Source organism: Pelophylax lessonae, assembly GCF_965119305.1.
Source record: "Pelophylax lessonae genome assembly, chromosome: 12".
Classification (NCBI taxonomy): Eukaryota; Metazoa; Chordata; class Amphibia; order Anura; family Ranidae; genus Pelophylax; species Pelophylax lessonae.
In genome coordinates, this window is record NC_138779.1 from 108,516,035 (window position 1) to 108,535,714 (window position 19,680).

The window sequence follows — 19,680 nt, forward strand, 5'->3', positions numbered from 1 at the left end:
AAACCTTTGTGTACACCTGAAGCTGAATTTGGTCCCCTTCACTTTGTTCTTGGTTAAAGGATTTCTTGGTAGATCATCCACAGGTTGTCAAACTGGGAAAACATGTTTCTTCCCAGTGTGTAGTCAGCATAGGAGTACCACAAGGAGTACCACAAGGTTGTGTACTGAGTCCTCTTCTTTTCTCTCTATACACTTGTGATTGTGCTCCTTGCTTTTCTACAAGTATCATCAAATCTGCAGATGACACCACTATAGTTAGCTGAATTATAAGAGGGAACGAGAAGCCCTATAGGGAAGAGGTTGGCAAAATAGTAGAGTGGTGTGAGGCAAATAATTTGTCCCTAAACACTGGGAAGAATAAGGAACTGATATTAGATTTTAGGAAGAGTGACATGGCTCCACTCTACGTTAGAGAAGTTTTGGTAGAGCGGGTTTCTGTTTTTAAGTTTTTAGGTATTTATATCTCTGAAAACGTATCCTGGTCAATATATGTGATAGCTGCTAGCAAGAAGTGTTAGCAATGTTTATATATTCTGAGACTTCTGGGGAAAAGTGACCTAGGTAAAAACAGTTAGAGTCCTTCTATCGCTCCTCTATTGAGCGTGTTTTGACATATTGGGGTTGATTTACTAAAGGCAAATAGACTGTGCACTTTGCAAAGTACAGTGACTCCAAAGCTTAGTTTATGAGGGAAAGCTTCACTTTGCGAAAAAATACCCATTTACGTGCAAGGAAAAGAAAAAAAACAGCATTTTTGCTTGCACATGATTGGATGATGGAAGTCAGCAGAGCTTCTGCTCATTTACTAAACTCTGGAGCACAGTCTATTTGCCTTTAGTAAATCAACCACTCATATGTGCATATGATGCTGTTGTTTTTTTATGTTTGTAAGTTTTTATAGATATTCATTGTAATTTGCCTTACAATGACAAATTATTTATCTCATTTATCTTATTATTACCTGCCTGGAGTTTGCATGTTCTCCTTGTGCCTGTGTGGGTTTTCTCCGGGTACTCCGCTTTCCTCTCATACTTCAAACACATGCTAGTAGGTTAATTGGATCCTGTCTAAATTAGCCCTAGTATGTCTATATATGTTTGTTAAGGACCTTAGATTGTAAGCTCCTTGAGGGCAGGGACAGATGGGAATGTACAATATATAAATGACAGCGCTATATAAGTACCTGTAATAAATAAAAAATGTTTTTAAAAATACACAAGACAATATTCCTTATGTTCTTATGTCTTCGTTCACACCAATGAACTACATTGGTGTGTGTTGAATAGTGTTGAGCGAACACGGACTGTATTATTCGTGTTCGTACCGAATAATTGGATTTTTTGTACCCGAACACGGACACGGACACTTTACTGTATGTTCGGGTAAAAATCCGTGTTCGGTCGTTTTATTTCCGGGTTTTGCATGCTTTGGCGCTCTTTTCATGGCGGGCTTTCAACAGCCAATCAACAATCGTTTAACTGGTGTGCCTTAAGCCATCCCAGCCATGCCTGCAAATGTCTCAGTAGCTGTGATTGGCCGTCTGAAGCATGTGACCAAGTCTTTATAAGTTCGAGGCAGCCGCAGCGGCGTCATTATGCTGCTTAGATTCAGGGACAGAGCACACATCAACGTGCTGGCTGCTGATTAGGGAAAGATAGGCAGGAAAAAACCATTTGTGTCCGGATAGAATTGAGGGACAGGTCGGAGTGTTTAGGCAGGGCGAGTTGTAGGCATTTTAGGGATAGAGTCTGCTGAATTATAGGGTCAGTGTCTTCTACAAACTACAATCGATATTGCTGTGTGGGGGGAGGGGTGAATCTGCACTCAATCCTGATCTACGATCTCTTCTCAATCCTGTTAGGGACAGAGTCTGCTGAATTTTAGGGAAACTGTGTTCTACAAACTACAATCGATATTGCTGTGTGGTGTGGGATTGGAGATAGGCAGGTGTCAGTGATCCACATCCATTTTTCTGTGTGTGAGCTGCAGTGAACACAATCTTTTTGGGCTGCAGTGAACACAATCTTTTTGGGCTGCAGTGAACACAATCTTTTTGGGCTGCAGTGAACACAATCTTTTTGGGGTGCAGTGAACAAAATCTTTTTGGGGTGCAGTGAACACAATCCTTTTTGGTGTGCAGTGAACACAATCTTTGTGGGGTGCAGTGAACAAAATCCTTTGTGGGGTGCAGTGAACACAATCTTTTTGGGGTGCAGTGAACAAAATCCTTTTTGGGGTGCAGTGAACAACATCCTTTTTGGGGTGCAGTGAACACAATCTTTTTGGGGTGCAGTGAACAAAATCCTTTGTGGGGTGCAGTGAACACAATCTTTTTGGGGTGCAGTGAACACAATCTTTTTGGGGTGGAGTGAACAACATCCTTTTTGGGGTGCAGTGAACAAAATCCTTTTTGGGGTGCAGTGAACACAATCTTTTTGGGGTGCAGTGAACACAATCTTTGTGGGGTGCAGTGAACACAATCTTTTTGGGGTGGAGTGAACAACATCCTTTTTGGGGTGCAGTGAACAACATCCTTTTTGGGGTGCAGTGAACACAATCTTTTTGGGGTGCAGTGAACACAATCTTTGTGGGGTACAGTGAACAGAATCTTTGTGGGGTGCAGTGAACACAATCTTTGGGGGGTACAGTGAACACAATCTTTGTGAGGTGCAGTGAACACAATCTTTGTGGGGTGCAGTGAACACAATCATTGTGGGGTGCAGTGAACTCAATCTTTGTGGGGTACAGTGAACACAATCTCATACTTCTGAAGGTTTGAGGGTGCTGCCTGTTCCATACTCCCCCTACTCCTCATCTAGCCTTTTAGGGGTACAAACAATAGTAATTGGGGCCTAGTGTGGTTGTGTACGTGTGATATACATACACTTTTTTGGGATCATATTTTCTATTCCGCTATTTAATCAAAAACCTTTGGGGATCAGTTAAATTGGGGGATAGTCTGTGTTGGTACGTGTGAGAGAGATCCACCTTTCCAAGTTGTTGGGGTTCATCTCATACTTCTGAAGGTTTGAGGGTGCTGCCTGTTCCATACTCCCCCTACTCCTAGCCTTTTAGGGGTACAAACAATAGTAATTGGGGCCTAGTGTGGTTGTGTACGTGTGATATACATACACTTTTTTGGGATCATATTTTCTATTCCGCTATTTAATCAAAAACCTTTGGGGATCAGTTAAATTGGGGGATAGTCTGTGTTGGTACGTGTGAGAGAGATCCACCTTTCCAAGTTGTTGGGGTTCATCTCATACTTCTGAAGGTTTGAGGGTGCTGCCTGTTCCATACTCCCCCTACTCCTAGCCTTTTAGGGGTACAAACAATAGTAATTGGGGCCTAGTGTGGTTGTGTACGTGTGATATACATACACTTTTTTGGGATCATATTTTCTATTCCGCTATTTAATCAAAAACCTTTGGGGATCAGTTAAATTGGGGGATAGTCTGTGTTGGTACGTGTGAGAGAGATCCACCTTTCCAAGTTGTTGGGGTTCATCTCATACTTCTGAAGGTTTGAGGGTGCTGCCTGTTCCATACTCCCCCCTACTCCTAGCCTTTTAGGGGTACAAACAATAGTAATTGGGGCCTAGTGTGGTTGTGTACGTGTGATATACATACACTTTTTTGGGATCATATTTTCTATTCCGCTATTTAATCAAAAACCTTTGGGGATCAGTTAAATTGGGGGATAGTCTGTGTTGGTACGTGTGAGAGAGATCCACCTTTCCAAGTTGTTGGGGTTCATCTCATACTTCTGAAGGTTTGAGGGTGCTGCCTGTTCCATACTCCCCCTACTCCTAGCCTTTTAGGGGTACAAACAATAGTAATTGGGGCCTAGTGTGGTTGTGTACGTGTGATATACATACACTTTTTTGGGATCATATTTTCTATTCCGCTATTTAATCAAAAACCTTTGGGGATCAGTTAAATTGGGGGATAGTCTGTGTTGGTACGTGTGAGAGAGATCCACCTTTCCAAGTTGTTGGGGTTCATCTCATACTTCTGAAGGTTTGAGGGTGCTGCCTGTTCCATACTCCCCCTACTCCTAGCCTTTTAGGGGTACAAACAATAGTAATTGGGGCCTAGTGTGGTTGTGTACGTGTGATATACATACACTTTTTTGGGATCATATTTTCTATTCCGCTATTTAATCAAAAACCTTTGGGGATCAGTTAAATTGGGGGATAGTCTGTGTTGGTACGTGTGAGAGAGATCCACCTTTCCAAGTTGTTGGGGTTCATCTTATACTTCTGAAGGTTTGAGGGTGCTGCCTGTTCCATACTCCCCCTACTCCTAGCCTTTTAGGGGTACAAACATTAGTAATTGGGGCCTAGTGTGGTTGTGTACGTGTGATATACATACACTTTTTTGGGATCATATTTTCTATTCCGCTATTTAATCAAAAACCTTTGGGGATCAGTTAAATTGGGGGATAGTCTGTGTTGGTACGTGTGAGAGAGATCCACCTTTCCAAGTTGTTGGGGTTCATCTCATACTTCTGAAGGTTTGAGGGTGCTGCCTGTTCCATACTCCCCCTACTCCTAGCCTTTTAGGGGTACAAACAATAGTAATTGGGGCCTAGTGTGGTTGTGTACGTGTGATATACATACACTTTTTTTGGATCATATTTTCTATTCCGCTATTTAATCAAAAACCTTTGGGGATCAGTTAAATTGGGGGATAGTCTGTGTTGGTACGTGTGAGAGAGATCCACCTTTCCAAGTTGTTGGGGTTCATCTCATACTTCTGAAGGTTTGAGGGTGCTGCCTGTTCCATACTCCCCCTACTCCTAGCCTTTTAGGGGTACAAACAATAGTAATTGGGGCCTAGTGTGGTTGTGTACGTGTGATATACATACACTTTTTTGGGATCATATTTTCTATTCCGCTATTTAATCAAAAACCTTTGGGGATCAGTTAAATTGGGGGATAGTCTGTGTTGGTACGTGTGAGAGAGATCCACCTTTCCAAGTTGTTGGGGTTCATCTCATACTTCTGAAGGTTTGAGGGTGCTGCCTGTTCCATACCCCCCCTACTCCTCATCTAGCCTTTTAGGGGTACAAACAATAGTAATTGGGGCCTAGTGTGGTTGTGTACGTGTGATATACATACACTTTTTTTGGATCATATTTTCTATTCCGCTATTTAATCAAAAACCTTTGGGGATCAGTTAAATTGGGGGATAGTCTGTGTTGGTACGTGTGAGAGAGATCCACCTTTCCAAGTTGTTGGGGTTCATCTCATACTTCTGAAGGTTTGAGGGTGCTGCCTGTTCCATACCCCCCCTACTCCTCATCTAGCCTTTTAGGGGTACAAACAATAGTAATTGGGGCCTAGTGTGGTTGTGTACGTGTGATATACATACACTTTTTTTTGATCATATTTCCTATTCCGCTATTCAATAAAAACCTTTGAGGATCAATTGAATTGCGGGATAGTCTGTGTCGGTACGTGTGAGAGAGATCCACCTTTCCAAGTTGTTGGGGTTCATCTCATACTTCTGAAGGTTTGAGGGTGCTGCCTGTTCCATACTCCCCCTACTCCTCATCTAGCCTTTTAGGGGTACAAACAATAGTAATTGGGGCCCAGTGTGGTTGTGTACGTGTGATATACATACACTTTTTTGGGATCATATTTTCTATTCCGCTATTTAATCAAAAACCTTTGGGGATCAGTTAAATTGGGGGATAGTCTGTGTCGGTACGTGTGAGAGAGATCCACCTTTCCAAGTTGTTGGGGTTCATCTCATACTTCTGAAGGTTTGAGGGTGCTGCCTGTTCCATACCCCCCCTACTCCTCATCTAGCCTTTTAGGGGTACAAACAATAGTAATTGGGGCCTAGTGTGGTTGTGTACGTGCGAGATACATACACTTTTTTTGATCATATTTCCTATTCCGCTATTCAATAAAAACCTTTGAGGATCAATTGAATTGCGGGATAGTCTGTGTCGGTACGTGTGAGAGAGATCCACCTTTCCAAGTTGTTGGGGTTCATCTCATACTTCTGAAGGTTTGAGGGTGCTGCCTGTTCCATACTCCCCCTACTCCTCATCTAGCCTTTTAGGGGTACAAACAATAGTAATTGGGGCCCAGTGTGGTTGTGTACGTGTGATATACATACACTTTTTTTGGATCATATTTTCTATTCCGCTATTTAATTTAACTGGGCCTCCATGCGAGACCTGTGTGCCTTGTTGCGCTGTTTTGAGTACTCCACCAACATGGCCAGTGGCAATGACGCCGTTCTCAGCTTAACTATCCCACTTCTATGCCTCCTTGAAAAAACAATTCGGGCGATGATGGAAGAGGATGTGGCACAGGATGAGGAGGAGGAGGAGGATGAAGAGGTAACATTTCCAAGGCTTTCAGGGCAGTCATTCGCAAGGGGCTCCGAGGGTGGGTTCCTGCACACGCAAACGCCAGGGACGCAATTGTCCAGCAGGGGCACAGTTCTGGAGGATGAGGAGGATGAGGAGGAGGAGGAGCTGGAGGAGGAGATGGAACCATGTTCACAGCAGGGTGGCACCCAGGCCAGCTCATGGCCATCACTGGTGCGTGGCTGGGGGGATACAGAGGACACGGACGATACACCTCCCACAGAGGACAGCCTTTCGTTGCCTCTGGGCAGCCTGGCACACATGAGCGATTACATGCTGCAGTGTCTCCACAACGACCGCCGAGTTGCCCACATTCTAACTTGTGCTGATTACTGGGTGGCCACGCTGCTGGATCCCCGTTACAAGGACAACGTACCGTCCTTAATTCACTCACTGGAGCGCGATCGCAAGATGCGCGAGTACAAGCGCACGCTGGTAGACGCCATGCTGCTGGCATTCCCATCTGACAGCGGGGCCACAGTGGAAGCACAAGGCAGAGGAGGAGGAGGAGGAGGTCGCCAACGCAACCAGGGCACCGCCAGCACCTCAGAAGGCAGGGTTAGCATGGCCGAAATGTGGAAAAGCTTTGTCAGCACGCCACAACAAACAGCAGCACCAGCAGCTCAGATGGAACGTCTTAGCAGGAGGCAGCATTTTACCAACATGGTGGAGCAGTATGTGTGCACACGCCTACATGTAGTGAATGACGGGTCTGCCCCCTTCAACTTCTGGGTCTCCAAATTGGGCACATGGCTTGAGCTTGCCCTTTACGCCTTGGAGGTGCTGGCGTGCCCTGCAGCCAGTGTATTATCTGAACGGGTATTTAGCACGGCTGGGGGCGTTATAACAGACAAGCGCAGCCGCCTGTCCAGAGACAATGTGGACAAGCTCACGTTCATTAAAATGAACCAGGCATGGATCCCACGGGACTTTTCCGTACCTTATGCAGAATAGCAATGGATACCGACCTTACCCACCCATTGTTCCATTTTTGCTCTTTCTCACTCTTTTGGGGTGTACCCTCATTTAAAATTTTTGAAAAGAAGCAGTGTTGGCTACCTCGTCCTCCTCCTCAGGGCCAGATTAATGTAGGGGCTATTGGAGCTGCAGCTCCAGGCCCCTACCTTTTATATAGGCCCCGGGTTGGCCATATTCACTGTTACCGCTCTTCTGTCACTTGTAAACACAGAAGTCTGGCTTCTATGCTCGCTTCCCCAGGCAGCACCCTCAGAACCTCCCCACACAGCGTGAAGGCCGGACAAGGAGGGACAGTTGGCGATGCATGGATGTGTTTATGGGCTTCAGAGACAGCATCCCATGTTGAATTAGGCATGCATGGCTGCACCCTTCCTCCTCTGGGTGCATGGCAAGGCACGGCCCTTAAGGCCCTTCAAAATCCTCAGCACCAAGCCCATGATGCTGTTAATCCGGCCCTGGTCCTCCTCCACCGCCGCTTCCACCTACACCGCCCATAGGTGTGCGCAGCCTATTGCATTAAGGTGTGCACCCCAAAGTTGAAATACACATGCATGTGTTTGCCAGCAGGGAGAGTAATGTATCGGGGCCATGTACCTGTAGGCAAGGAGAAATAGAGCAGAGCAGGTCCCAGGGAGATCTTTCCCATCTCCTCACTGGCAATGCTATGTGCCCTAGGTGATTAGGGTGTGCCCAGGCACACCCAGCACACCCTGTGCGCACGCCTATGTCACCGCCACATCCACCACCACCTCAACCTCCCTCCTACTCCATATGGGCCTCGTCCTTCAGAGATGAAGAAGAACATTGTTTTATTTTTCTGTTTTTTTTTTGTTGTTTTAAGTTATTTCCCTATCCACATTTGTTTGCAGAGCACTTGCCATGCTCTTAATTACGTTTTGCTGCCATTTGCAGCACTCTAGCCCTTTCCTTTGGTGTTTTAGAGCCATTTTAGTGCCTTAAAGTTCGGGTCCCCATTGACTTCAATGGGGTTCGGTGTCCGGGAAAAGTTCGGTAAAAGTCCGGGACACGGACCCGGACTTTTTTTTAAAGTTCGGCCGAACCCGTCGAACACGGACATCTAGGTGTTCACTCAACCCTAGTGTTGAAAAAAAGAGGATAGGCTGCATTTTTACGCAATATGTTGCGATGCATTGCAGCATATCGCAGTGTGCTGTAGTGCATAGAGTTAAATAAATTGTCATTTTGTAAGACTTCAATAAATAAAAGAAAAAAATAGTAAATAGTATGATGCACTTTAACCACGCATTCCCCTACACATCATACACTATTGGGTGCATTATTCAGATCATACCGAGTGCGGGCTGGTGGGAATAGGCCCTTAACCTGCCAAGAAATGCAAACAACATTGGAATGCAGATCTGTTTCTGCAAGGTGAATGTGGATGCTGGGATCACCCTTATTTTAAAATATTGTGTGGCTAGTAGCTTTGCAATTAAAATAATAATAATAATAATAATAATAATAATAATAATAAAAAATACTTAATGGACTTAGTTAAAAATAAATAAATTAACATGAACAACAGAATAATTACAGTTTGAATATGTAATCGGACCAAGTCTGAGCATAGTTGTTGAAAGATTATTCAAATGATCCAGAAGCCTTTTATTCAATGTTGTTAATACTGCTTTATTCCAGGCTGTGAGATGAATGTACACAAACGCTGTGTCCAGAGTGTGCCAAGCTTATGTGGGGTGGACCACACTGAGCGCCGAGGTCGTATGCTTATAAGAGTGGAATCAATTAACGATGAAGAGTTTCAGGTAACAGGTATGTGATAATAGCCCTCTCTGATACAATAGTATAATAATCTGTTACCATATTAAAGTGGAGCTAAACTCACTTAATCAACATGAAAGCAGTTAGACGTGTGCAATTAGTTTCGGTCCGAATACAAATTCGGACACATTTTTGGTTATTCAGTGATTCAGATGTGTTTCGAATATATTTGTAACGAATAGAAACAAATTTAGTTGAAATCCACTAAAATTAGTTTTGTTTATTCATTTTCTAACAAATTCAACTTTTCATAAAGATTAGAATTCGGTTGAAAAGCGAATGACCGATTTGAACTCTGTGTGAAGAAATAGCTGGTTGTCAAGCAGCGGGCCGGGAAGGCAGCCGCCCGGATCCTTAACAGCTATCAGTCATCATCTGTCAGCGGGCTTCCCCACTGACAGATGATTATAAAGAAAACAATGCCGGCATTGCCCAGCAATAGAAAAATGTTTAATAAAAGGCGTAGTGTACATGTAAAGTTACATTTATCAAATATTTATAAAAATACATTTTATACAGTAAACCCCCTCCAGTTCATACCAGGTTCAATTTTTATATTTAAAAAAGGCGTAATGTCCCCCTAAATCCATACCAAACCCTTTCCTGAGCATGCAGCCCAAAGCGAGTGCCCTCCTCTAAACTATCCCAGACCACATTCCCTCAACATGGAGTGGGGGGGGGGTTGATGGGGACAAGTGCCTCTTCCCGACAACCCTGAGCTGTGGTTGTTGGGGTCTGTGGATGGGGGGCTTATCGGAATCTGGGAGCCCCCCTTGCTAATTATAAGTGCTAGTGCTTAAGTGCAAACATATATGCTAATAAGCACCTGAAACCAATTGCTTGGTATGTATGGGTGCAACCTTAAAGCGGAAGTATACTCAAAAAAAACCAAAGGCATAATGAGCTAGTATGCATCGCATACTAGCTCATTATGAAATACTTACCTTAAAACGAAGCCCTGACACAGACCCCCGGACACCGCTGTGGGAGCCGACATGATCCCTCGGCATCTCTTCCAGGTTCGGCGGCTGCGGCGCTGTGAGTGGCCGGAGCCGCGATGACGTCACTCCGGCGCATGCGCGCGGGGGATTAACTTTCCGGCAATTCCCGGCAAGGAATTCTGAAGGTCCTCTGGACCTTCAGAGCGCATGCGCCGCTCGTGTCAGCGGCTACATGCAGTGCAAATATCTCCTAAACCGTGCAGGTATAGGAGATATTAATTGTACCTACAGGTAAGTCTTATTATAGGCTTACCTGTAGGTAAAAGTCACAAAAATTGGTATACTACCGCTTTAAGGTGCTGGTGCTTCAGTGCAATGGTGTATACTTATAAACAATAATATTCATAAACCCAAAAAATTACCAATCAACAAAAAATAATTATATCACAAAAATATCTTTTGTGTGCAAAAAGTGCAAGTGCAAAACAAAATGCAAAAAAATGCGAGCATTAATAAAATACTAAAAAATATTTCTCAAACTTAACCGCTTCCATACAGAGCAGTTAGACCCCCTTCCTGCCCAGACCAATTTTCAGCTTTCAGCACTCTCACATTTTGAATGACAATTGCTCAGTCATGCTACACTGTAACCAAACAAAATTTTTATCATTTTTTTCACACAAATAGAGCTTTCTTTTGGTGGTATTTGATCACAATTGGGGTTTTTTTTTTCGTGATATAAGCAAAAAAAGAGCAAAAATTTTGAAAAAAAAAAAACACTTATTTTTAGTTTCTATTATAAAATTTTGCAAAAAATTATTTTTTCTTCATACATTTATACTTTTACATATATCTGGTAAAATTAACCCAAATTAGTGTATATTATTTAGTCTGTGTGAAAGTTATTGAGTCTAGAAGCTATGGTACCAATTACTGAAAATTGATCACACCAGATGTACTGATGGCCTATCTCCTTTCTTGAGGCCCTGAAATGTCAGGATAGTACAAATACCCCCCCCCCAAATTACCCCTTTTTGTAAAGTAGACAGTCCAAGGTATTTAGTAAGAGGCATGGTGAGTTTTTTGAAGTTATAATTTTTTCCCACAATTCTTGGGAAAATGAAGAAAATTTTTTTTTTCTTTTTTTTCCCAAAACGTTGTCAATTTATAAGCTATTTCTAACACATAGCATGTACACAGCAAAAATGACACCCCAAAATTAATTCTGCTACTCCTTCTGAGTATGGTGATACCACATGTGTGAGACTTTTACACAGCCTGGCCACAAAAAGAGACTCCACGTCCAAGTAGCACCATAAGGCGTTTTACATACACATACAAGTTTTACATACACATAAAACTTTCTTACTACCTATCACATTTTTCAAGGCCCTAGAGCACCAATACAATGGAAAAGTCCACAAAATGACCCCATTTTGGAAAGCAAACACTCCAACGTATATTCTATGAGGCATTATGAGTCCTTTGAACATGTCATTTTTTTCCACAAGTTTTTGGAAAATGTGGGAAAAAAATAAAAACTTTTTTTTTTACACAAAGTTGTCAATTTATAGGATATTCCTAACACATAGCATGTACATAGCAAAAATGACACCCCAAAATACATTCTGCCACTCCTCCTGAGTATGGCAATACCACATGTGTGAGACTTTTTCACAGCCTAGCCATATAGAGGGGCCCAACATCCAAGGAGCATCATCATGCCTCCCAGCCATTTGCCTAGGCCTATTTTTGACATTTGGTGTTTACAAGCTAAAATCAGTTTTTTTTGCTAGAAAACTACTTAGAACCCCAAAACATTATATATATATATTTTTTTAGCAGAGACCCTAGAGAATAAAATGGAGATTATTGCAATATTTTTTATCACACCGTATTTGCGCAGCGGTCTTCCAAACGCAATTTTTTTGGAAAAAATTCACTTTTTTGAATAAAAAAATAAGAAACCAGTAAAGTTAGCCCAATTTTTTTCCATAATGTGAAAGATAATGTTACGCCGAGTAAATAGATGCCCAACATGTCATGCTTCAAAATTGCGCACGCTCACAGAATGGTGACAAACTTTGGTACTTAAAAATCCCCATAGGCGACATTTTAAAAATTTCTACAGGTTGCTATCTTAGAGTTACAGAGGAGGTCTAGGGCTCAAATTATTGCTCTTGCTCTAACGATCGCGACGATACCTCACATGTGTAGTTTGAACACTGTTTACATATGTGGGCGGGGTTTCCGTATGCGTTCGCTTCTGCGCGCGAGCTCACGGGGACAGGACGCTTTAATTTTTTTTTTTTTTTACTATTTATTTCATTTATTATTTTTTATTTTTACACTGTTTTTAAAAAAAAAAAAAAAAGATCATTTTTATTTCTATTGCAAGAAATGTAAACATTACTTGTAATAGAAAAAGGCACGACAGGACCTCTTTTTTGTGAGATCTGGGGTCAAAAAGTCCCCAGATCTCACAAGTACACTAAAAGATAGAAAAAATAAAAAAAAAAAATTAAAAAAAATTAAATAAAATGAAAAAATAAAAGGGACCTTTAAACTGGTTGCTAGGCAACGACGTTTGCCGTAGCTCCGGTCCTCCAAGACCATAGAGTCGAGTGAGGGCAAGCTTGCCCTCACTCGACATCCTGTCTGTGAGGATCCTGGACCGGATAGTTTTCACCGCTGCCGGCGGGTCCGGTAAGCGGGGAAAAGGACCAGAATGCGGCGGGAGGGGGGGGGGGGGCACCTCTTCCGCCACCCCGGAAGGGTCATCCCGCGGCGAATCCGCCGCTGGGACCACCCTTATCGGAAAGCCAACCGTCCACCGTTTAAAAAAATACCAGGGTTATGGCAGCTATCTGATAGGTACTGATGAGTACTGATGAGTACTGATGAGTAGTGATGGGTACTGATGAACAGGTGGCAAGTACTCAGGTACTTCAGGTGTCAGGTACTCTGATGAGCAGGTGGAAGGTACTCGGGTACTCTGATGGGTAGGTGACAGGTACTCGGGTACTCCGATGACGGGTACTCGGGTACTCCGGTGATGGGTACTCAAAGTACCAGAGTACCTGTCATCAGAGTACCCGAGTACCTGTCATCAGAGTACCCGAGTACCCGTCATCAGAGTACCCGAGTACCTGTCATCAGAGTACCCGAGTACCTGTCATCAGAGTACCCGAGTACCCGTCATCAGAGTACCTGTCATCAGAGTACCTGAGTACCTGTCATCAGAGTACCCGAGTACCTGTCATCAGAGTACCCGAGTACCTGTCACCAGCCCATCAGAGTACCCGAGTACCTGTCATCAGAGTACCCGAGTACCTGTCATCAGAGTACCCGAGTACCTGTCATCAGAGTACCCGAGTACCTGACGTGGTAAACAGCCAATTACCTTGATCGGGGTTGGGCTCAGTCCGAGGGACGAGCCTCACCCCCGATCGCCGCGCTGCGCGCCCCCGGGGGCGCGCAGTAGCGGCGAGACCGGGCGGACGTCCTGCCGACGTCATTTTATAATGGCGCGGTAAGGAAGGGGTTAATAATCTCATATCAAACAATTAAAAATAAAGTCCATTGAATAAAGTTCATTATTATAAACCTCCCATGCAGAAAAGTGCCAATAGTGCTGAAAAATAAATAAATTCCAAGGTGCTTGTGATGTGTCAGTGAGGATCCTTCCACCACAGTAATTAGTGCCTGGGTAAACTCACCAGATATATTGCTGGTAAAATTATAAACCAGCAATCAAGCTTTGTTCACACATTAATTAATCCTTGACCTCCTCTCTCCTTGGTCACCGCAGCTAAGGTTTAAATTAGTGGAATCACATAGAGAGATAAAGAGGGATGGCACACCTAGCGTTATACTGAATAATAAGACTATTTTATTTGTAAAAGATAAATTCCATAACACTCACAAAGATGGTGTCTGCCAGACACTAGGGATCTGTGCTGTGTAACATTAATCCTTTGCTCAAGCCGTCCGTGAGCAGGGATATGTGAAGCAGTTCCTTTCCAATGCTTGAGCGGTGCTGTCTCAGCGTCCTGCCCTACCGGTTTCGTCACCTGACTTCTTCTCGGGGCGGTCTCAAAACCTGCACATGTGCAGTAAGTATTCAGGTGATGGAACATAACTTCCGTTACCTAATCTGATGGGTCGCCTATTCTGACAGGAATTGTTTTCTTTACATTCATCTGTCAGTGGGGAAGCCCGCTGACAGATGATAACTCTTGGTTGTTAAGGCTGCGGGTGGCCGGCTTCCCGGCCCACTGCTTAACAACCAGCTATTTCTTCACACAGAATTCTAATTGGTCGATCGTTTTTCAACCAATCCGAATTCTAATCGTTCTGAAAAGTTGGAATTCGTTAGAGAATTAATAAATTAAATGAATTTTAATGAAAACAAAATGAAATAACGAAAGTAAACTAAACAAATTCTGAAACCAAACGAAACAAATTCCATAGCGAAATGAAATTAGTAACATAATGATCCTATCCAAAACGAAACAAAACAACATTTTCTGTTCTGCATATGTCTAAAAGCAGTTCTCCACCTTGGAAAAAAAAATGAATAAAAGTCAGCAGCTACAAATCCTGTAGATGCTGACTTTTAAGGACACTTACCTGTCCAGGGAACTAGCACTGTCCTCACCCGGGCTAGTTCTTTACTAGCCTTCAAGTTCCCTAGTGCCCGCATCCTAACTGTGGGCAGCCGGCTATGCTGCTTTCGGCTTCACAGCCGACTGCCTACTGCACATGCAGAAGCTGCGCTGCGCTGCACTTTGTGAATGGTCCCGCAGTCTTCTGGGACCAGTGATGTGTTCTGGGACCTGTGACTGTGGAAGAGAGGGGGACAGGAGAACTTTGATCAGAGTGAAAGTGGGTACCTGTCAAAACTAGATACCTGCTCCCCCCCCCCCCCCCAAAAAATGATATGCCAAATATGTTAGAGGAAGGAGGGAGGAGGCCTTATAGAGAATCTTCCCCTTTAGAGTGAGGCACTCCATTAGGTATAAAATATTCTCTTTTCTCTGTCTTTCTGATTAAAAATCACTTAGACTTGGTCAGGGAACCTTTCCGTATTAAGAATAAGTTAAGGAGTATGGTGTATCTTATGGAGAGTATCATTTGGAAGGGTCTGCAGAAGGTGTAGCCATTTCCAAGCCCATCTTCCACCTCTTAAACAAATCCAAGATTTTGATGCTTGGCAAGGCAGGAAACCCCTGAAGTAAGTGGTGGTCCTCTGGAGCCACGGGGTTGTTTGAAGCTTTCCAATGCACCTATCAACATCCTTATCCCAAATCCGATCACATTTTAGTACTGAATCACAGCAAGATTTTTACCTTATACATTTCAAACTTCACAATATACCCTTAAATTTAACATTTTTTTTTTTCAGGGAATAAGAACTGTATACCAGCATTTTTAAATGATCTTATGCTGTACTGCATTAGGTTTTCATTTTTAATGTGATACCTCCCATGAAAACCCTTACTCCATATGGTGCATAGGCTTTGCAGCATAAACACTTATTAAATAGGATCTCATTAAATAGCAGTAGGAATGTCACTTTAATGCTGCTTTTTAGAACTTAGTGAACTGATGGATGAAGATTCAAACATCACAGTCTTCAGTGACGGGACAAGGTCATCCAGCGCCCAGGGCAAAGATGCCAAACTGCGCCCCCCTCCCCATCCCACCCACCCAGTAGTCACTCACTTGTTAAAATCACTGTCACTTTCACTACTCCTGTCAGCCTTGCAACAGAAGAAAGGTGCCCCCATCCCTACAGTAAACCATTGCGCCCAGGGCAATCATCCCTCCTGCCCACCCATTGTCCCGGCCCTGATAGATTTCATATAGAAGAAGAACAGAGGGGGACATTTATCAAACAAATTAGCGGCACAATCAGTCTGCTTATCATTTATAATTTTTTACAAATGTCTGAGACAGAATAATCACTAAAGGGTAGGCAGATTTTTACTTCAAACAGATGCACAATTTAGAAGTATCCATACTTTGGAGCAGCAAATGGAGAAATTTCTGAACAAAGGGGAATGGAATGGAGGATAGAGCGTCCTTCTCTACGTGGTTGAGGGGATTTGCACCTCTCAATGCGGAGGACGTACTCTACACTCCACCAAACCACATTGTTACTAAAAAATAGAAAGATATACAGCGACTTTTATATTCTACAGTTTCTTTGCAAATTTTAAAATTATACTGCATCTGATTGAAAAACAAGTTGCAGTTTGTGGTTATATATCTTAGGTGTGTGCTGAGGAAAGTTGTTTGGGAGGGATTACCCCTTACCAAAGTGAGGGTTGCTGTTATACGTCTTTTGCTCTTTACTTGAGTAGTTACATTACATAACCTCAGTCTTATCATTTCTTTATATGTAATCCATTTTGTGGATATAATGAACTGTTCAAAACTAATGTTGAAATCTCTTGATTCTTTTATTTTGAGAAAACCTTTAATAAAAATATTGAAACAAAAAATATACATGCAGAATCTATTGAATATCCACCTGCCTCTCATTGTTGTCATAAGAAAAATATGAAATACACTGCTTTATGTCAGGAAGCAAATACAAAATTTAGGTCACCACCACGTATAATAGATCCACATTAGAGATGGCATAATGGATTAAGCCTTATAACCTGCCCTGCAGCCATCCCTCTAGTTATGAAATACAGGCCATACCTTTACAATTATTGATAAAACATGGTGAAAACATTTTAAAATATATAGACTGACAGGCTGATTGTGTAAGCCTGGCAATTGCTCTTGGCAAACAGTTTTAAATGACACATTGGGACTATCATTATCAATTTTTGTAAACCTGAACAGCACATTTGATTGGATAGGAAGTCACCTGGAAGGTACCTGTATTTTTATGTTCCCAAGGGTTTTGTTGTACTTGTAATTTTTTTTTTGCAATCTGTTTTTGTTATAAATTTTTGAAAGCACAAAAAGAAAACATGTACAGTGACCAGAGGATCGGAAAGAAGCTAAACAAGTCCATCTCTTCGGAGATACAAAGACACATAATACAATGTTTACAGAGATAATCTGAGGGTAGAACATTAAGAAACAAAAGCTTTCCATCATACATTGTCAAATGAAAGATATATCTGAAGATATTCTCTATATACTGGATAACATGCAAATATTTTAACAATCCCCGGATAGGGTGGGAAAAAGCCCATTAGAATGTAGTTTGTAGTCTACTAACCCAGCCTTTTTCAACTAGGGTACTGTGGCACCCTGAGGTGCCTTCTGGGCTCTTCAGGGGTGCCTTAGCAAAATGCCTAAATATTCCCACAAATTGCTCAAAAATTTGCAACAAACCAGCAAGTAGATGAAGCCTGCCTTTTTGTTACAAACAACCACAGGATTTTATTGTACAACAAGAAAACCTTGGGCACCGCGCTGGCCTGTCACTGGCATCCAAACAACCAATGACATCTTGTCATTGTTTGCCCCTCCCTTTCCCCTCTCTGTCAGCACTGGGGTCATTTTAGCAGAGAGGAAGAGAAACTGAGGGAGGAGAGATTCTAGAGAATGCTAGTCAGTACCAGTGTGTAAAGGTGGAGGAAATAAATCACCTCTAATGTTGGGTAGCCTACATGCTAAATGTGGAAGCTGAGAAAGAAAGAAAGAAAGAAAGAAAGAAAGAAAGAAAGAAAGAAAGAAAGAAAGAAAGAAAGAAAGAAAGAAAGAAAGAAAGAAAGAAAGAAAGAAAGAAAGAAAGAAAGAAAGAAAGAAAGAAAGAAAGAAAGAAAGAAAGAAACGACCTGTATCCCTATTATATGCCTGGAGATTCGAGGTAGAACCTAGTATAAACCTACAGGATATCTCAAATAAGAGAAATTAAATTCGATGCATATCTAAAATGGTTCCACACTGTCCAGGTGAGTTTGAATGCCTCTTCAGTGCCCTTCTCCAAAGAAACCATTTGGTTCATGTGGCATATAGAATCCATTTCACTAGTCCACTTAGACATAGGAGGAGTATGAGGTGCACAGCAGTGTCTAGAGAAGATATTCCTGCATGAGGTTAGGAAATTACAAGAAGACAAACATGTCCTGGAAATTAAAAAAGTATCATGGCTAGTACTCAAATGTTTTTGTTGCAAGTGCACTAATACAGCTACAATCACCTCAATCAAATCCAACTCAAAATATCTGGAAAAGTGCATTGTTGATTGACATCACATTCTCTGCCTGAAGGATTGTATGATCTGCATGTAAAACTATTTCTTTAACTGCCTTATTTTGAGCCTATTCAATTTCTACAATAAAAACAATGTTCAAATAATGTGTGGTTATTCCCCACAATCTACAAGTACACTGATTAGGCCTCACCTACAAGTATCTAAAGAACATAGGAGGAAGATGGAAGGCTAGTAAATCACCAGACACCCGGGAATTCTGATTTGTGCTATGGCTCACCCCTTTGCATTAGCTCCCCCCTTTAGAGACACTACCCTAGGCCTGAAATATCCATTACAAGCCTTAGAGCACTGAGTCTCACAGCAGCCCAGCACAGACATAAGCCTATAGAGGTTAGGAGAATAAGGAATCCAGAAACAGAAAGCCTTTTCAATGCTTTACTTGATCATTCAATTTTGTGCTTCGGTTAATTAGCTTCCAGGTGCTGGCACAACCCTTGGTTGCAAGGAACCATTATATAAGGCAGGAGAGAGAGTGAGTTGAGGAGTAGCCTGTTTTTTTACAGGAATTGCCCAGAGTTAGGCATCCCTAGAAATAGGATGCAATCAATCCATAAAGCCCTATGTGTTGCTGCTTGCTTCCCTCTTCCTTCTCCAAAGGGAAGGCCAATGTACAAACTGCAAGCCCTACATACTGGTGCAGCATGGTCGCAGTTATAGCTTTGCTCAGGCAAAACTATGTATACTCTAGCCCTCTGCCCAAGATGTCCCACTGCCGGCAGGAGTAGGGCTGGTATTAACTCTAGATGAGCCTTATAATCAAAGGTATCTTACATATGGCAACCTCTAAAGACTCCTACAGCACCTACACTGTCTTTCAAACCAAGGGCTCCTCTAGTGCCATCTTGTGGCCAGAAAGGGACCTACACTAGTCACATTGGTGCCCATACCCTACAGCTGAGATATGCAAACTGTGGCCCTCCAGCAAAACTACAAGTGCCAATATGCCTCTGCCTCTGGGTGTCATGCTTGTTGCTGTCAGAGTCTTGCTATGCCTCATAGGACTTCTGCAGAACACGTAGTTCTGGAACAGCTGGAGGGCCACAGTTTACATATCCCTGCCCTACAGCTATAATAAATATGTGTTTTTATTTGGAGATGTTGAGTAGATGAGTAGATGAAGATATGTGCAAACCAAACCAAAAGACCTCAGCCCCCCCCCCCTTTTTTTTTAACAAAGGTGGTTATAAATCTTCTCATAAATTATCTGGGAGTCCTTAGTCATAATTGAGAAGCTAAGGACAAAATGACTAGTTATGGACAAGATCAAAAATGACATTGAACCAATCCACTTTATTGTACTAAAAAAACAATTTAAAATACAACTCA

General features: G+C 42.5%; 1 protein-coding gene across 1 annotated transcript in view; it reads left to right on the forward strand.

The window, feature by feature from the left end:
- The window catches only part of PRKCG (protein kinase C gamma), a 621,643-nt gene that overhangs the window by 446,697 nt on the left and 155,266 nt on the right, over positions 1–19,680 (forward strand). Inside the window, exon 5 of the mRNA XM_082273693.1 lies at positions 9,025–9,156. Coding sequence (XP_082129819.1) covers positions 9,025–9,156 — 132 coding nt within the window. The remainder of the gene's footprint in view (positions 1–9,024; positions 9,157–19,680) is intronic.